This window comes from Bombus vancouverensis, chromosome 13 (assembly GCF_051014615.1).
Source record: "Bombus vancouverensis nearcticus chromosome 13, iyBomVanc1_principal, whole genome shotgun sequence".
Lineage (NCBI taxonomy): Eukaryota > Metazoa > Arthropoda > Insecta > Hymenoptera > Apidae > Bombus > Bombus vancouverensis.
In genome coordinates this window covers 12,733,770-12,754,779 of record NC_134923.1, presented here as the reverse complement: position 1 = coordinate 12,754,779, position 21,010 = coordinate 12,733,770, and the positions used below count along the sequence as shown (strand labels likewise).

The following is a 21,010-nucleotide window of genomic DNA, read 5'->3' as shown; positions in this document are numbered from 1 at the left end:
GTTTAATACTAATTAAGTTAAACTAACATAAAAATCAAACTAGTATTATTCGTTTCCTACAAAATATCGTGGATTTATTACTTATTTTCAAAAGACTTGTATCTTTGAATTTACATATCAGGTTATTCCCTTTCTCAATTACAATGGTTACAAAAAGTATTTGCACAGCATTTATTTATTATTGTAACATTTACGTATTAATTAATCAGGCCTATGGATATTAAATTTCGTATGATTAATAGTATGCAAGTACTTTCATATGACTACAAAAAGTGATACTCTGCAAATGAAATGTGAAACCTATTAAAAAAGCACTTCATATGATCCTCTAAACTTAACAATTGTGTATTTTGTATTCTATTGCTTACTATCAAGAGATAAAAAATGAGATAAGAAATTTTAAATCCTTCAAAACATAGTTTACTCTAGTATTTCTTTTCAACTATCAAGCAACACAAAAGTTAAAAAATCAATAATGAACTTATCATATTTTTCTATTCTCTCGTGGTTTGCATTTAATATCGCACACGGTCGGTAATCTGTCGACAGTACTGACGCACCAACCGAAACCAGTTCAGTGTTGTATATTGCGCGTTGTGGATGCGCAGTATATTGAAACGTGCGTGCTTCGTTGTCCGTCAACACGGACGCGAGAAAGTTGTGGCAATCATGTAAAAACACGGTGTCAATGCGTCATTTCTCGGACCGATTCATTTATTCTTCGTGACAATCAGGACGATCGGTATTGTAACGCAATACAGAAAAACGATTCCATCTTGACGGTCGTAAGTACATTAGAGAGAGAGAGAAAGATCTTGTGTCACGCGTAGATATAGACCACGTACGTTTTTGCGACGAACCAGAAGATCATCGACCCGTATCGTTTCGCGAAATGTGTTCTCGCTAAAGAAGATCGAGAGTTGTATCGTGAGTGACATCGAAATTTTATCGAGCAACAGGGACATGGAGAACGCCATGCAGCCGCCACCGCCACCCCCACCCTCGGAAATTCTTGAGAATACCAGCACAGAGCACACGGTCACCCACGTCTTGACATTTGGTACGTAACATTTTTATTTTTTCTTATGTCTCAACACGGTGCCGTATAATCATAATCTCACCTATCTTTCAGTTTTGATAACGTGCAATTGATTACTAATTGTTGATAACGTTCTTACGACGTACTCGTCTGCATCGACTAACTTCCTCTGATGTCACTTGACGTAAATATATTTAAAGAAACGTTGTGCTTTTTACTACCATAGGAATGATAGTCTTTCATATTTTTGGGGATTGTATGGTAGTTTAAAAAGTGGTTTATTCGAAATTTTTATCTGTTTTAAATGTCAGTTAGATAATCTGTAGAAAATATTGAATGAAATTTGTAGTTGAAAGTATCAGGTTTGAAGTTACTTGTCATGTTATAGTTTATTGTTCGATACAAAGTATATTTTCTTATTTACAAAATATGAAGCATTTGTTGATCTCTCATAAATATTAATTATTTAATATTTGGTTCCTGTGTATTGAGACTGATAAAGTTAATAACAAGAAGGTAAAAAAATGCATATATATGACAGATTTGAATTTTCTTTGAAAATTATGATACGAGGGATTTCTTTTGTCTGTATTAAGCCTCAGTTAGTCAGTGTACAGAAAAAATTGAATTGAATTTATAATCAAAAGTGTGAAGTTTAAAACTACTTGTCGTATAACAGTATGTTGTTCGATACAAAAAGATTGTCTGATTTGAAGAATATGAGAGATATAAAGTTAATTACAAAAAGATCAAAGTATGCATTCAGATGAACTATAATTTCTTTCTACAAAACAAAGTAACATTAGATAATTTGATCTAAAGTGTTTTATGGTTAGTTTAAAGTTGCCATTATACATGTAGCTTATCCTTGCCTTTCCCGTCTCATTTTTTTTGTTTCTTTAAATAATGTGTAAACCGTAGCATATAGACTTAATATTATTCGAAGGTTCTAAGAATACTACACCGGTCCTGAAATTTGTGATATTAACACACTGGCCATCATTCTCTCTTCTTTCTGAGAATAAAGGAAGCATTTGGATGCAAGATTCCCAAAGAACAGAAATGACACATATACATATGTGAACTTCTAAATTTAGTGGCTTGCCAGCCAGAAGGTGGTAGCCTTTTAAGCGAGCAATATTGGATGTTCTTTGTTGGTTGATGAAACAGAACAATGTGGTCGTGGTAGTGAAATGTTTATTGGCCTTTGTTGACATATATGGTAGATTTTAAAATAAACCTGTTGACCTTTCTTAATTAGTTTTCTGCAATGCATATTACACTTTATTATATAACTAATTAAATTGGACAATCCGTATTAGTTGTAGGTTGCTTTCTATTTGTATCGATTAACAGTAACTCCTAAACAAAAAGTACTTTCTGACCATTTTTTATATAAAATAAGCACATTACCTATTCTGAACTTTTCAAACGAAATTTTTTGAAAATGATTAAGAAACAGGTATGATTCTTTATATTTTATTTTTTTTCTTTTAAATTTTTCATGAAAGAATATACATATAAATTTACACAAATTAGTGAAACATTTCTCCGTCGTTACGAAATAATATCTTAATCTTTTAATACGATTTTTTCCAAGAGAATTAGACAGATTTAAACGAAGCCAGGAAGAAATTACATAGCCAAATAATTCATGCAAAGTAAATTTGAAGAAAACACCACGCAATGATGTTGCATCATAGTCATATTCACAGTAGTTCAAGGTCATCGTATCTACACGCTCAATACAATAAAAGATATTTCGTAAGAGCAATTTTAATCAAAAACTAAAATCTTATCTACTTTACGAGAATTTGTTAATTAAGTTATCCATACAAAATATATTTAATTAAGTTTCATTTAGTTTTATCCGCTTTTCGTGATAAAGTAACAATATAAAAGTACCAATCATACGGATGTATTTAATAATAAGTTAATACATAAAAGGAAGTTATGCTTGTGTCTAGATTTCAATAGATGTATACACAACATAATTTTATCGATCGAATAGACGTTTTGTTTATCGACGATCGATATTTATCTTTGGATGCAGGTCGGGCATTTAAACTGCACGGCAATTTGTGTCAATTATATTCTTACATATTACGAGCTATACGTTTATCTGTTTATTAATATAATCATAAATATTACACAGTTGGACTTGAGCGGTATGTTTCCTAACGATATAATATAGTATATACATATCATGAATCATAAATGTCGTGTTCCTTGAAGGCGCATGCCTCTACCATGATGTTTCCAACTCTTTTTAGTATATTCCTCAACCATGCTCCTTCCTTATCTTGGTTATACGAAAACCAACATTATCTAGCCGCTTAAACAACCGCGTGGCAGGGATAGACGCGTCGTGGTGGGGATACGATATTTACGATTCATGGCGTATAATTTTCTCCTCGATACGCGAAATTTCGACCAAGTCGCATTTTCACATGTAAAATTCTGGTACGATCGCGACGCAAATGGAACGTTGATCGATAAAAATATTACTGCAATAAACAACCTGTCGACGATTTGAGCAATAAATTACTAAGAGAAACTGGTAATAAAGTCAATAGGCGATCCTCCTTCTCTAACCTTACTTTTCCAAGAAACTTTATAACAAAATAGAATATTTAACCCTTTTTTTTTTCTAGCATTCGTATAAAATAAGTATTTGTTGAATTAAAATTCACTTAAATGTAATCTCTTGTTTTCTATACTCTGAAAACAAGAACATATTCTCACATTATCCATACGAGTGACTTCAATTTACGTGGCATATGTGCAAGGGTTAAAAATCTGAATCTTTAGTTTATTTTTCATTATTTCTCTGCGTACGAGACGAATCGGATAATTCGATTTCGTTGAAATGGAGAAATAAGATTAACTGGTATTACGCAACTGTGCAAGGAACCGGGTTCGGTTGATCCGTTACTGGGCGGATCTCGGTGTTTTCCAAATCAGCTGTTAGTCGCCGGTGAAGGGTGACTCGCGGGTCTCGTAGTGGGAGGCCCGCCAGTCGGCTTTCGGACTTGAGCCGGTGCGTATGGTGTTTTGTTTACCGCGGATTACGATCCGTCGTATCTACGTGTACGTAGTCTACGTAACCTCGTGTACGTCAAATATCGTTTTTCCATCGTACTTGTAACATATCGGTGAAGTGAAAGTGAAACGAGATATATCGACTGGAAGCTTTTTGAAAAGCAAAATCATATTCGTATTACACGCTTACGACCTCTACGCTGTATAGTAGTTACACTATCAGTTGTTGGTTCGCGCGATCGACTGCGTGGTGTAAAACGTCAAGAGGTCTGCGTGTTACATGATTGCGGGGCCGCGTATCGAACGTGACACGCGAAAAGACACGCTGCGCCAAGTACAACGTTCCTTTTTACGTCGTACGATACATTGGCCAGACAGGCAGCAGTCGCCTCGTGAAACCATATGCTCTTGTGGTGCTAGGTACCCGGGTACTGCACCTAGTGGAAACTTCCATGTATCGATGAAGGGGAACACTGTGACGTGCCTTGGAAGCGCAGTAAATATTTAAAAATAAATACCAACGCGAAGCCCCGTGTGCCCTGTATACACGGGCGAGGCTCGCGAGTGTCACGGTGTGTGAGTGTGTGTAGTGTGTCTATCGAAAACATTGGAGCAGCGGAACACGTGGCAGCAGTGGTCACGGCTAATCAATTTATCCACTTTTCCACACGGTGTCTCTTCCCGAGTCAACGTTACGTTCGAGCAGATCGCGCAGATATTCGCGAAGGTGGCCAAGGCCGAGGCCTGCTCTCCGTACAAGGTACGCGACTTAAAGTGTGTCAGTAGGATAACGACGGCCGATCCGTTTCGTTCGGCCTGACACTTTTGCCTGACTCGACTCTTAGGAATTGGAACACGACTGCATAACTAGAGAAAGGGATTGCGCCATGGTCGGTCGGAACTTTTTCGAATACACGGTAGTTAACCGCGTTAACTGGCCGGAATTTTTTTTTTATCTTGCTTCGCTTCACGTTGTAACTTATGGTTCACCGATGACCCGTATCAAAATATTTCGTATAATGTATTGCATGGATCGTTGATGACCCGTGAGGTACTTGATCATAACGTCAATCGGTGTGTTAATTATTATTTATATCGTAATACTTTGTATACTATATAACTCGTGAATATAATGCGAATACCGAATCGCAAAGTACTTCCTCGTATCGTCTGTCAGTATATTAATCGTGGTGTATTGCTATATTTTATACGTTAGGGATTTTTCTTTAAAATGATAATCTTTTCGATTTTGTAATCGATTTTGTAATATCATGGAATACAGATTATTTGATAAACGTCACGAATATGCTGCGTGGGTTATGTGGCCCACGCTGGAACTTTCGTTCAAGCCATTTGATATTTCGTCTATAAAAAGAAACAGTATCGCGAAATATTTGCTGGATCCTCTTGCACGATAATTTACCACTTAATAGTATTAGTAAGTCGACAAATTGCAGGTTGCAGACTATGAACTTTCCCTCTATAAGATGTTGTCATTTTTCATCGAATAGAATAATCGAATAATTTATAGTATGCAAAGTTTATTTGGAAAAGATTTGTATTTTTTATCATCAAATTCGTTACTGCTGTTAATAATTTGTTATAATAATAATTTTTGCAACTATTACGAAACATAGTTTATTTATGTCACGTTTAGATGACAACTTAGAAAATTGATATAGCACCGAATCTATCGACTATCCATCGCTATCTTCACAAATTCTTAGAACTGATTTCTTGCGGTAAATCTTTCGTGCTACGTATCTATTTAAAATAAACAAATGTTTAAGTATCCGTATATCACTCATGTTTAGCGGCTGTTCAGAAGTCGACAACTGGCTATTGGACGAGACCATTGGTCGATTATCGAGCAAGATATATCTCTAGGAAACCCCGAATATCTCTTTGACTCTTTAAGATATCGATACTATACTCGTTTGTTTATTTCGCATCAAGATAGTATTTTCATCGTAATTTACGACGGCATTTATATTAAAATACTGCTACAAACCAAGTATGCTTAAATAAGGTTAGCATTTCTAAATGGACCTCCAAGGTGTTATAAAATATAGTATTAACGCTCAGAAATACAAAGAGGAAGTTTCATTATAGCACGTGGTAACGATCCTTTTGTTCTCGGACTCGTTCGTATCGTTGTTTTTCAATTCGTTCACCGTTACAATGAATTTCCCTGAGATATTATCCGATCTCCTTAAAGAATCAAAATTGTTATTAAATCTGAATTTTTTTAGAATCATAGTTACTTTTCGCTACCAGTGTATGTCTTTATCCGTTAATGAACAAATTTCAATACAACATCGCGTTTCTCTCGATAACTACTTCGATAATATCTCGATTCGTAGCCACGTGGCGAAATTACTTTAGTATACGATTTTCGCGCCTCGTTGCGAAGAAACGCTACTTTCGGTCGGATTTGACATGCCTTGCCCCCTCCCTTTGCTCATTGGCGAATCGCGTTGCGTCATCGGGAGAGCGAGGGGAGGTTATGGCGATGACGATGACGGTAGGAAGAGAAAAAAAAAATGAAAGAAGAGAAGAAGTTGTACCGAGTGGCGAAAATTGAGTCGACGTACACCGGTTTTCAGCGGATACGACGGTACATCCGAGCGCGTAAGCAGGTTAGTTACCGATTGTTTGGCCGTGGTATCCGACTACGCGAATAATACGGTTACGGTTAACCCAATACTCGCGTGATACACTGTTCAATCGAGCAATGGCAGTTATATTAATACGTTGTTACAGGGTGTCTGGTTCGAACAGGGAACACGTGATACGTGTATCGGGGTCACTGGTTCGGGTTAGGTTTAAACTTTGCGTGTAATTAGCGCACGCTGTGTATAGTACTTCATAATGATCACCGATAGGAAGCTTGTTTTTGACGCTCGCTCTGACCAGTAGTTTTCAACGTTTGCTAAGAAATATCGCTATGTACAAATGGTTCGCGTATGTATTTGAACATTTCTAGAAATGCTTTACGAGTACAGTTATGTAAGTTATACGAAATATCTTGAAGTTTCATTAGCGTTGGTAACGAGACGCCATTACTTGCCGCCGTTCTATCGGTAAGATTTCCAAGGAATCTGAGAATTTATACAGGGTGGTTGGTAGCTGGTGGTACAAGGTGAAAGGGGGTGATTCTACGCGAAAAAGAAATCGAAAATATAGAATAAAAATTAAAAAAATTTTTTTTTTTAATTTTTCCATCGGAACAACGATCTACAGTGAGATCCGTTATAACGAGACGCGATAAAAAGTGCACGCGTGCCGAGCGAAAATTCAAAGTCGATTTTCTCGAAAACAAAGCCTCGAACGAAAAATTTTTATTCCATATTTTCGACTTCTTTTTTCGCGTAGAATCACCCCTTTCCCCTTGTATCACCAGTTACCAACCACCCTGTATAGACGTAACAAGGCATTTATTGTAAATATAAATCTGGGTAAAAGAAAGTTTCGCATAAAGTAACGTGTTCGTAAAAATTTTTCGTTGGAAGTGTAGGTGTTTCGTAAATAAATATTGCCGAATTACTGCATGTGAATGTATCTTTTTTATATCTTTCATTAATGTTTTCTTGACAATTCTGTTTGTTCAAGCGTATTTATTTGATGTTTAGTAGGAGACCACCATTTGATCAATGATATCTTTATTGCGTCAATTTTTTTATTAGATGATTATATAAAATTGTATGGCATAACCTATATATATATATATATATACACACGCACACATACAGATTCACACCCCCCCCCCCTCCTCCCCGCACAAAAATGCTTTGCCCAGTCGCGTCAGTAGATGTAAACACAATTGGTCACGTGTAACTTCAGCTATTAGTTAGTGAATTACGATGCTCACGGATGGCTTTCTATCATTATGTAGAAAATATTTAACACGTTCACGCCGGCGTTGCCATGTGTGTTTCTCGCCGCAGGGGCCAGGCTCGTATTCATGTTTATAATAACTTTATAATATCGAATTTGTATGCTTTTGCTATCGAATTTTTGTTTTCTAAGTTATGTTTATAACATCGAGATGAAACAAGATAAATCCTACTTTTTTGTTTTTAATTAATATACGTTAAATTTCCATTACTTAAATTTTCAACTGTTTTGGCAGTTTTTCCTAGTTACCAAACGAACGTTACGTTTTTGGTGGTACGCGCCGTCTGATGGGACGTCGAAGCGTGAGTCACCGGTGGTACGCGCCGGCGTGAACGTGTCAATCTGACCTGATAAACCTAATACCTGTTTTGCAATATCTTAGCATTGGGAATAGACTTTGTCTTCCCTAGCCGTTTCGCCCAGGTATGTTTACTTATTTTTCGCGATTCGAGCCTGTTGCACAGAGTATGATATCACGCGTAGCAAGCCTTGTTTTTAATAAACAGTATATACTTTAAATTTACTGAAACTTTGCCTCAAAATGTTTGAGATAAACGATTGTTATTACCTGGATAATAATTTCTATTTAAGAAATTTCATTCGAGAGAGAAAACTCGGAAAGATTAAATCACGTTTAACTAGCGTGTCAAGGTAGAGCAAAAGATAGGATGACACGTGAATTTCGAGGAATATGTATTTTGCGGTGTGATGTAACCGGCGTCGATGATAAGTGAGATACGACATTTCTTTCTAGTCATTATTTTATGATAGTTTCACGTTTGAGAATCGATGTTACAACCCTGAGCTTTTATTACGCTATCTCGAAAAGTATCGTTAAAAATCGTAGAATACGTAACATCGACGATTCGATTGTGAATTTTTATTAATTTATGAGAAATCTAGAGATATACACGTGCGATGCAAATACCTTTACTTACTTTACCGTCGCGAATGTAGCCAATATTTATCAGTACGAATGTGGACGCTACAAGAGGCTATGAGTAATGGCAATAGGATGATCGAGATGATGGTGACAACGAATTCAGGTTCGATAACGAATCCACGATCCGCGGGAGGACAAGTATCAACGTACTACTCGATTCGGATAGCTCAATCGACAATTTGTCCAACGACTCTAACACTCTAACTCTCTTAATCCAAAAGAGGCTTATATATTCCTGTTTCCGCTTCTCGGGTTAATCTTTGCTTTTAAGGAGAGCCATATAATCATTTCATACCTCTGTCAGGTACATGCCCCTCGCGTGACCGTGGCTACGTCTAGTGACCCGCTATGTCACTTCGAGCCCAAACCCATCGTCGTAAAGTCAGATTGGAACATTAAGACTATTTGTTATTTCTATTGCTTAAGGGCGGCTGTAGTAAAAGTCTGGACTAGTGTGTTGGGGGTTTTCCCAACATTACGGACGGGAAATCCCGCTGTCTTTTGATCTCCGACATATATTTCGTTCTATAAAATTTTGTTAATGCAATAACGATATTGAAAGATACGGTATACGATGAAATAGAATGCTCGCAACTTGAACATTTTTACAAGAAGAAACTGAATAGTAGTGAAATTAGAGTTTTCACAATTAGTGATTGGAAAAATTTAATTCCAACTCTTATATCGTACTAAACTTTCTTGAATCCATTAGTGTAATAAGTAGTTCACTACACGTATGAAATACGGTTTAATAAGACAATGAAACAGCTACGAACGAAATTATGATTAACAGACAGTGTTATTAGGTTCTCGATGGTAGATTGAATCGTGATTTTACACGGTTAAGCAATGTATCCAGCGAGAAATTTCATTTTAATTGTAGCAATGTAATAGCTGTTAATAAAACGGTAATTTAAGTAAATTACGCGGAATCATTATCAGGAAATGTGAACGATGTTTCGAAGTTGAGTCTGTCATTCTGCTTGTCTCGTTAAATCCGGCTTTTGATAGATGAACACTAGAGTTTTCATATCGCAGGAAACTGCAGAAATCTTACATACTGTGATAGCACTAATGACCATTAGCATCAATCATTGGAATAAAAAGTTAAAATGTTATTTGTTAATATCGGTAGTTCTACAGGGTGGTTGGTAGCTGGTGGTACAAGCGGAAAGGGGGTGATTCTACGCGAGAAAAGAAGTCGAAAATACGGAATAAAAATTTTTCGTTCGAGGCTTTGTTTTCGAGAAAATCGACTTTGAATTTTCGCTCGGTACGCGTGCATTGTATCACGTCTCGTTATAACGGATCTCACTGTAGATCGTTGTCTCGATGGAAAAATTAAAAAAAAAATTTTTTTTAATTTTTATTCTATATTTTCGATTTCTTTTTCGCGTAGAATCACCCCCTTTCACCTTGTACCACCAACTACCAACCACCCTGTATATTAAGGAGATTCCATAGCAATAATTCTAGATATTTACTTTATAATATTGATACGATCACGTCAGACGTGAATTTCTTATTTTATCGTTAGCAGTAGTTTTATTTGCGTGTTAAAAGTTTTCATGGCAACAATTCTATATTTTTCGATATTTCGTTCTACGTATTTTTCTTTTAATATTATAGCATCAAATATCGTCAGTATTATCGTCGATACGATAAATATTTGAAAAATGCGCGAGTAGATATATGTTGCGAATACGTTCTTCATCGTAGCATTCGTGTTCCTTCTATTCAGCTAAATAACTGTTTCTTCGTACGTTTGGTATTGTCTCAGGTAGTTCAAATCGGATACTCGGTACAATGGCTAGGTACGGAATTACCCAGATTTGTATTGACGCGTTTATTGCCTTGGGGGTAGTTTATTTTATTTATTTCTTTATTACTTTGCTAAGCAAGGGAAAGGTACAACGTTGGTGCTGGGTTTATAGAAAGTATTACCGAAAATACTGCCGAGAATAAGCCATGACAGATTTTAGTTAAAAGCGCTTTACATGTGTATGTCTTTCCTTACACGGCAATATGTGGGACTTTTATTGTGCAGCTTCTAACTTTATTATACTATACTTTTGGTTATCCGGTCGACCCTTGGTATATTAAGCTTTGAAAATATTTAAATCTGTACACTCAGGTAGTTTTCTTATCGTAAATTAGGAATTAAGATAATTTAAGCCTGCGTTAAACAATTCTATGACTCGGCACTTTGACGAACAAGAATTACTGTTTCTCGATAATTAAGTATTTCTTAACACGTGTTCTCCTTAGACTTGATTTTTATTTCGCTTTCAAACTTTCAGTTCTTGTACGTCGTACAGATTGTAAATATCTACGTATTTTAATCACCGTTCTGCAATTTGCCGTTCTAACGAATGTTAAAGTATAAATGAATTTTATGCTACCAAACTATCTTCCACGGTTAAATTAGTATTTCAAGATTACTTTCTCTTACGCTTGCTTTCAACATCTTGCTACAATTTCACTTCGAAGAAAATCTACTAGTCATTGATCAAAAGCCATCTTACTATTCTTTCTTGTATAACAAACCGTTTTTCTCTCTTGCGATCTTAAACCTTCCTTTCAATGTCAATCTCGCTTTCGAACTTTCGATTCGTAACACGGGACGCGTCGATCGATCGGTCGTGTCTCATCGATTAAACGTACGATTACGATAACGATGACCGTATTACATCCGTGCATCCGGATGTCGAGCGTTCGATTTCTCACTGGGGTATCCGGTCGTTTCTGGCTGATACCGAAGGATCTCCGAGAAAACGCTATCGATCAATTCTTACCTTACGTTGAACGGACGACACGTGAAAAACACGATAGGTTGATACGAGTTTCGATGTCGAGCAAAGGGAAACTTTCTTCTCCAAACGTATGAAACGTTCGATTTTTGGGCAATGTTGCGTCAATCATAGGAGTACGATTAAAATGAGAATCGTTTAGGTAAACGGGAACGCGTTATTAGTAAGCTGTGAATATTCGTGCAAATTCTTTTTCTTAGAGATAGAGATAAAGAAATTGGAACTCGAATAAAAGGGGATAGCGATATGTACTTTGTTTCCGATGTTTTACATATTTTTCCATCTTTTCGCATTTTTGCATATTGACGGTTTTCGTAACTGTATAAATATCTAATTATTAGCGAGTATCTCGGAGAAATTTAAATACCGCGAAAGTGTATGAAATATTCGAAATAAAGTATACGTTGTGATATCTGGCTGGTTGTTAGTATTAAATAGAGAAGAAAAATTGAGTGTACTGCTATATAGAAATCGATACGAGGGAAAATTAGATATGTATATTATTAGCATCGAAAAGGGAGAGGATATTAAATGTAAAAATAAAAATTTATCCAATAATTAAAAATCCAACGAATGATAATTTAGCATACGTATGAAAATATGAAGAAATTATAGTTTGATATATTTGAGATAATGCTTGTTTTTTTTATAGATAGACTCGTCTTCTCGTTCGTGGATAATTAGAATAGAATTAGCGATAATTTTGACAGGATTTAGCTTAGCGCGTTAAGGAAGTACATTTTTATTTTTTCCAGTTACGCGTCGTTTTCGCGATTGATCAACGATATATCATATCGTGCCTCGCACTTCGACCTTTGCGGCAAGCTATTCAGCACGAATTTCGGTATATTCGATAAGCGCGAAATCGTAGCGACACTCGGTATGACGCATTGAAAATAATTTTATCTTAAATAAAGCGCATTATTCGCCGACCTGGTGCAATCTAGTCGCGTGTCTATCTCGACCATCACTCGTGCGTTATATATAGAATTGATCCGAAGATGGATTGTTCCGTTGGAATTCGATTATTCTTACGAGAGCTTCTTCCACGAGAAAAAATACTTGGAAATAAAAAGAAAAGTAGCTATTCTTTCGACAAAGATTATTCGTCGTACGTAGCATAGTATATATATATATATAAATTTTTTTACAAATAAAATTTGTTATTGCAAACTCGTATACTTTTTCGTCTAACGTTGTTTTCATAAAAATGCACTCTGACCGTTTCTCCTCGGTGAAATTGTTTAATAAAAATTAAAGGAAAAGGTCGCTGCAAGTAAAATTTGTAAGAAAAGGAAACAGTTACCTACTTACCTGAAGGCTTTTATTTTATTTTATTTCTTTATGAGGGGCCGTTAGTGCAAAATCCTGCTTCGTCGCAGACGATCCTAGGATTTCGATCTTAAAATTCGAATTGTCACCTTGCTTAAAGATGAAACAATGTAGTAATCTGCTTCTATACCTGGGACCCTGAACCCTCGTTAAACTATCCATCTTCGGTATTCTGCGGTAGCAATTTGTCACGGGTAAAGGATAATAGGCAAACAAAGTTGTAACTGTACTTCATTTACCTCGCAGGTATACCTACCCGCAATAGAATCATAGGCAACGACTGAACCTCTTGGGGCGCATATGACTCAGTCTTCGACAGACAGCAGACCGAGCAGGTTGTTCGAGCAGTCTCTCCTCGCATCTAGGAATCGTTGGAACTTTGTTTCCAAGTTCGTTTAGAAGGAGAAGGCATTCGAGTTTGTACGTTCATTCGAGGAGAGAAGAAGGATAAAGATTCGAACTTTCGTTCGATCAGCGACGCATAGTATTACGCTGAAGAGAATCTACGATTCAGTGGCAAGAAGAATCTGGACAAGAAGAAATCCATCGAAGCGGATCATGCAACGACTTCTTTGCTGACCCGTTCCTGGTTCTGTGTTCTCGTGTTTGCTTCGTGCAGTGACCGCGCGTGCAGTACGAGTGTAAAATTGTGCCAAGTTGTGTGAAAAAGTGTGAAAAGTTATGTCAGGAACTTGTGATTCATCGATGAACGTCATGAAGAACCCGGTGCACGAAAGTGGATTTTTCGAGGACGGAAGCGACATAGAGATGATCGTCGAGGAGACGATTGATGTCGGAGAGGAGGTTATCATCGAGCATTGCACGGAGACCTGTTACGGGTTGAGCGAAGTCATTGACGATCTCGACGACAGTGACTTGGATGAGCCGGTTCCTGACGATCACGAGGATAAATCGAACAAAGGTAAGTCGTGGTTTTTTTCCAAAGAAAAGTATATTCGCTATATTTATCGATGGTTTTATTTATTTGATCTGATGTACGATTGATCGTGTATAAAGAGAATAGAGTAAGAAATGACAGTCAACGTATCGACAAGAGATCAGAGTATCGGTCGTTATTATATTCTAAAAAAGATTCTTTACGTTGAAATCGAATATTTTTTGAGCGTATCTTTTAACGTAGTTTGACTAAGATAAATGGAATAACACCATCGAAATATAGGACAATTTTTAGACGCTAGAATTATCAATGTTTCATGCGTTTCTTTTAACGTAGTATTATAAAAATAAATGGATACACCGATACAGACAACGAAAGAGGTTCGATTTAATTCAACTCACGAGTTCCTCATTATTATCTAAGATAAAAATTTGAAAGTTGCTCTATGCTTGTAGCGTTTCGAAGCGTAAGAAATACAGGGTGGTTGGTAGCTGGTGGTACAAGCGGAAAGGGGGTGATACTATGCGAAAAAAGACGTCGAAAATATAGAATAAAAATTTGTTTGTTAATCTTTTTTTTTAAATTTTTCCATCGGGACAACGATCTACAGTGAGATCCGTTATAACGAGATGCGATACAATGCACGCGTGCCGAGCGAAAATTCAAAGTCGATTTTCTCGAAAACAAAGCCTCGAACGAAAAATTTTTATTCCGTATTTTCGCGTAGAATCGCCCCCTTTCCGTTTATACCACCACCCTGTATATCTTCGAATTCTGTATTGTAAAGAAGAAATCAAATTTTTTCTAATACGGCTAGATGACTTTATACGGTCAGCGTGGCGTATAATCGTGTTTCGATCTCAGCGAACGTTTATACACAGTCACGCAGTTGTCGATAATTTGCTTGCTGCGACATTTAGGTAATCCAGCTTCTTGTTATTCGAGAAACGTCGACGCAAACTTTCGCTCTCTTTTCTCATCCCCGTAGCGGTTCGTTGAATTAAGTAAAGCTATAAACGCGTACCCTTGCTGCCATAAACGCATGACCGCGGAAGAAATAACGCTACCCAAGAAGCAAGTCTATTCTTGGTCAGAAATGTTAGCAAAACGATCGTCGGTCTGTGCTATTCTTATCACTTACGAGTATTATTAACGACTCGCGAAGCGATCTTCGAAATTATCCGCGAACGAATCTCCTAAAGATCGAAAATCGTTCCATCGATAGGTTCATTCGCGTCCGAAAGGCTGTCTTTCTTGACTCTGATAACGATTCTGGTAAATAAACTCAGCGTATGGTGTTCGCATTAGGTAGACCCAATTAGTCGCTAGACCGATGGTGTACAGTTGGTGGAATCGATGTACGACGAGGTCGTACGATTTGCCAAGCGTTCAAGTCTCTGAGCTTTCGGTGCTTGAAATAGTAATTTCGGAAATGTAACATAAAATGTTTGTATATCGTGATCGCAAAGCGAGATAGTAGTTAGAAAAAGAATAAGGCGTTTTGTATTTTTCAATCGCTGTGATTATTTCGCGTTGATTAAACGAATCGAGACTCAATTATGCTAAATATCTCGGACGCAATTGTAGGAAAAAGTTGTTGTAATTACAGAGAAATGTAGAATAATTAGTTCGAAGCAAAACCTACGCTAAAATATAATATATTTTTACTTTGGAATAAAATAAACATTCTAACGCTGGTTTAAATTATTACAAATCGTATAATAGTTGTTTGATACATTTTTTCCATTGTTGTTGGAAAAGAGACGAGTTCAGGATTGTACGGTGTCGACTATCGATCGTTATAAAGAATAGAAAATAGAAAAAAAGAAAGTGGAATGTAATATATCTTAGTAAAATGAAATCATGTTATCGAGAAATGTTAATTTACAAATGACATTTACATCTCGAGATTCAAGAAGACGTTTCTACAAGACGCTATACAAGTGGCTGTATAAATCAGCGTTACCACTTAATATTTTAATTTACGGCCTCGTTAGATCGTTTTCTCGAACTGTACTTTTAGGTTGGGGCGAGTTCTGAATGTCCCGTTGAACGTGTCATAGAGCTTCGTTCCAAAGGTCGCGTTTTCGTGAGCATCGTGCTATCTCACAGAGACAGTGAGTCACGCTGTAAACGTGTATAACGTCGCGTTTAACCCTCTTCTAGTACCTAGAAAGTAAAACGATCACGTGTGGGCACCGTTACGATTTTTACGAGTGTCTACTCGTAAAAGAGGAATTATCAATGATCCTCGATGATTCATCTTTTAGTCACTTACCTTTTGCTTCTCTTAATTTTAGACCATGTTTCGTTTATCCGTCTCTTCGCAATAGGAATTTTCCTTATTTATTTCTCTGTAACAGTAGGACGATAAGTATTAATTTTTTATTAGCAAAAACGCGACAGCGCGAAGATGAAAGAAATTGCCGAATTTGATCGCGGGCCAAACGCTTCTATTATTGCAACTGTTCAAAGACAGAATCCACTATATCGCGTAACGCTCGTTCCAACTGCGATCGTACTTGAAATTAGTTGCAACAAAGCTAACTGAGTGCACTCGAAACGCTATTATCCGAAATGTTATCTGATCGCGACGACGAAATAAAAAAACAACGATTCGTTGTTATTCGGATTTTTGTAAATCAATTTACAATCGAACATTCTACGATCGTGTCGACGCATATTCGCTCGATCAACTACATTCGTCTCTCAAATTATAGATCGTTATTTTATATAAAAGGAATTATAAATTTAATTGCCATAAATACTAATCGAGTCGAACAAGTTAACGATTTAATAGCGCGACAGAGTAAAAGTATAGTTACGCAAGAACGAGTTAAACGACGATCTTTCGTGAATTTTAAACGTACGTGAACGTTATATCGAAGATGAATATCTTAAGCTCTCTTAAACCTCTCGCGATACTCGAACACCTGTTACAACTCCTCAACACCATGTTCCAAGCATTCTGGAACGTCCGAAGGGCGTAGCAAAAATGCTTTGGTACAGTTGCACGCCGTAGACACCTCAAATTACCCCGTAAAGAATATTCCCAGCTAAAACCGGACCTCGAAAAAATACATACCCCTAAGCGAATTCAATACTCCGATTTCGAACAAGTTGACGAGACATACGTTTAACGTACAGAATTTTCGAGATATCGAATACCTCGGAGAGTAAATATATGGCCAAGGAACGATATCATACCGCAACTGACGTGTACTTTTCCTTGACTGACGCGAGCAAAGATTTCAGATCGTTAGAAGTTTAACTCGTCGATTAAAATATATTTTCGAAAGAAATTTTGCGGTTATTTTATACAGAGTGGTTGGTAACTGGCGATACAAGCTGAAGAGGGGTGATTCTACGCGAAAAAAGAAGTCGAAAATATAGAATAAAAATTTTTCGTTCGACGCTTTGTTTTCGAGAAAATCGACTTTGAATTTTCGCTCGGTACGCGTGCACTTTATCACGTTTCGCTATAACGGATCTCACTGTAGATCTTTGTCTCGATGGAAAAATTAAAAAAAAAAATTAAAAAAAATTTTTTTATTCTATATTTTCGACTTCTTTTTTCGCGTAGGATCACCCCCTTTGCGCTTGTACCATCAGTTACCAACCTCCCTAAAAAAGATAAATATTTCTGGTAAAGTTTATTTACAAATTATGTGCACGCTAAATCGGCTAGATTTGAAATCAATTGAATCGTATTATGTTTAAGATTAGGTTTGGTTCGAAAATAAAGGAAATTACTAATTATACCATTGGCGTAAAAGAAGTTTCGGAAATAATTTCCTTATGGCTGAGAGAGTTCTATCGGATGGATGTGGGTGTTAGGCTTGGGTGAAGTTTTGTTTTAAATTTAATTTTTCTTCGGGTCGAAAGTAACCTATTTCGGCGCAATAAAGAACCTAAGAATAAACTTTCTTACGGTGAGAAAAGTCAAGATGGTGCCTTTAGTATCTTAGTCGAGTGAACCGATTAGAAGGCGATGGTGCAATTTATCCTGCTTGTCACCCTCTCGTAATTGCAAGCTCGGGAGCAGAGCTCTATTCTTTGAGATATACTCGTATAGCTTGGGATACTCGTGGGACCGTGGTTCCAACGCAATAACAATAATTGAGTCTTCGAATTATCGGGTCGCTCGGAACGTTCCTAGCGAAATTTGAGAAAAATTTCGAGCCAATGTATTTTTATAAAATTTTCATAGAATCGAGTAATCTTTGCAAATATTACGTTTGTTGTTGAATTTTGCCCACTCGTTGACAAAATCGTTGTCGTTGTTTCATTGTTTAGTTAAAGTTCGATAATCTTCTCCCCATGTAACCGACTATGGTCGTTTAATTATTAATTGGCAGATTAAAATCGACGCATCTCTCTCTTAGTCTTACAAACACGGTTTCTCACCAACCAGAAAAGCTAATATTCGTTGCGAAAGATTCGTGGCTAAAGGCGAAGAGCGAAACGCACAGTGAACTTCTATCCCGACCGCTCGAGAAATTCGACGGCAGACACTCTTAACCGCATGATGCGGTTTTCCGCCCTATCTCGTCCATGTGTGTACGTTCATCTTCCGTTTTTTCTTTTTTTCCCTTCGCCTCTTTCGTGTTTCTTTTTCCTCTGTCGTTTTGCCTTCTTTTTCTCGCGGTTTGCACGCGTACACACTGGACATCGATCCGGATAACGCGTGACCGGCGCACGTACTTACACACTTTCTCATCCGCATTCTTCCCCGAACGGTTTTGCTCCGGTGAAAGAGACGACGAGAGAGAAGGCGATGCGTGCAATTGGGTCCAGCTTGCGGGTCAGTCGCGGCTGCATCGTGTTCTCGAAGGACACCCGTGCAGCGACTGACATCCGTACGCGTCGATGACTAGGTCTCGGACTTTTATCCGCAACTGTGACATTCAAGATACAAAAATCCGTTCAAACGTACGAAGAATACTTTGTAACACTTAATGGGTGATATTTGATAGGATTTTTATGCAATTATGAGAATTTAAAGATACGGAATATAATACTCTGTGTAATATCTGATAGATCGCGTTTAATATGATTTTCATGGTTTAAACGACGATTTAAAAGTGAAATTTAAAAATACAAAATATGTCAAACTGAAACTTGGTTATACACAATATGTTAGCGTTGTTCGCGATCTTTCGAGGCTTCCGCGGCAACGTTGAGGGTCGCGCTATAGGATAACGTTAGGTCATCGTCGGTGATTCGTCCGATATCGTTGAATACGAAAGAAAATCGAACTGTTCACATTCCACGGTTTAATCTGGTTTGATACGTGCGCGTTTCGTACTAGTTACCTACTTGAATCTGGAATATTCGATTCTGATAACTTTGAAAAGTAGACACATCATGGTGTAAAGTTCGAAAGATCGTACTTTGGCATTTGATTATAGATTCGAAAAGCAGCCACGATGACACGGGTTTTATTTGTGGTCAGTTGTGAAACGTTTCGCTTTGAAAGTGTTCCGTTTCTCGCGTAATCGAGGGGCTCCTTCGTTACGTTCTTCGCTATGAATTCCAAAGTTACGTTGCTGGAAACAGAGGTTCTGCAGATCCGAGGAAATTTACATCGGAAACGGAAAACCAAGCTTTTCTTCTTCTCTGTTTAATCTCGCGTTAACTTACGAATGATCGAAGAGTATTTGTTGATTATGACGATAAAAAAAGCTTCGCACTGTTTCGTATAATGTTTCGTTAACGAGATAGCAAATCGTAGAAATTGCTTTGAAAACTTTAGTTCTAGTTTTCTGGTATTAATTGCGTTGCAATTGATAATTATTATGGCATTTAAAGAACCTTGTTCTTCATCTATCTACGAAATAAACAAAAATTTTATACGAATACGCTTGTCGGCATCTATATATTTATCACAGTTATCTCTTTTAGAAAATTTCTTAATTACATTTTGACGAGAAACTTTGTTTCCAATAAAATGGTTGAAATATTTTTTTTATTATTATTACGCACAAATATTCCTTAACGACTGTTAAGTTGAAACGACATTAAATATTCACCTAGTTTTCAAAGGAATTTTACTTCAAAGAAATAAAGTCCGTTCAACGAGTCGGATCGTCAACTGTAAACAAATGCACGTGGCGCCGACAGGGACGCATGCAAACGCGCAGCATGGCGATAAGACGATTATCTACGCCGCGAAAGATTTTTGTTCCTTTTATACGTTCTATGAAAGAGAAATGGACAAGGAAAAATAAAGAAAGAACAAAGGCAGATGACCGAAAGAAAAGGCAAAAATTTGAGAAGTTGGGTCTATTCGTGTCTGATCGCCAACGCCGTGTAACTTCGACGGACTGTCTCTTAGCGTAGTTGGGTCGAAAGTGTATACAAACAAAACAATTTCATACGGAGTGCAATGAGAAAGACCTGAGGGGGGATACGTACAAATCAACGTTGCATCAAAGGGAGATTTTTACTTATACATAGATCTACACATATACTTTCGTAATAACAACGATAATAATAATAAATAAAATAGTATCGAAATGTAAATGTAAACATGCAACGAAGGAACTAATATAAAAACATAGCGAATATAAATAAATGAAGAGAATAAGGAGTAAACAAAGATACAGGCAATATCTCTGGCCTATCTCACGTGCTACGGTACAGGAGACTTCCGTTTACAGCTGATCACTTGCTCGTTGAGCGCACTATAAAAATATTAAAATTATTATTTTCACTGTCAAGTAGAATTACTTCCAAGCTTTCGACTTCGTAAGAAAGATAATACTTATCTAGCTTTCGTTTATTCGTTTCAAATAATTATAAATTATTCTTCAGCGATTATCTTTACGGCGCATTAAAATTATACTACGATTAGAATAAATGCTCGAAACGTTTCGAAAAGTCATCAAGATTTCAGAAGAATCGAAACTATTCTACAGGAATTTTATATCTTAGAAAGGCTAAGACCTTAAAAAGTCTAATCTGTTTAAAAATTCTATTAGACTGTTGCATAATAAATACCGCTTTCTCGCGTGGTCTTGTTCCAGTTATTTTGACTTCATCAAACA

The 21,010-nt window shown here is 36.9% G+C and overlaps 1 protein-coding gene across 3 annotated transcripts in view; it reads left to right on the top strand.

The window, feature by feature from the left end:
- The first annotated feature begins 582 nt into the window (after nucleotides 1-582).
- The window catches only part of LOC117159054 (ribosomal protein S6 kinase alpha-5), a 56,410-nt gene continuing 35,982 nt past the window's right edge, over nucleotides 583-21,010 (top strand). The window contains exons 1-2 of one of the 3 annotated variants that reach the window (XM_033338566.2): nucleotides 583-1,060; nucleotides 13,310-13,985. In XM_033338566.2, coding sequence (XP_033194457.1) covers nucleotides 13,745-13,985 — 241 coding nt within the window. In that variant the 5' untranslated portion in view covers nucleotides 583-1,060; nucleotides 13,310-13,744. Of the gene's footprint in view, nucleotides 1,061-2,919; nucleotides 4,842-13,309; nucleotides 13,986-21,010 lie in introns of those variants that run through there. The other 2 variants (XM_033338558.2, XM_033338575.2) reach the window with 2 other exon arrangements.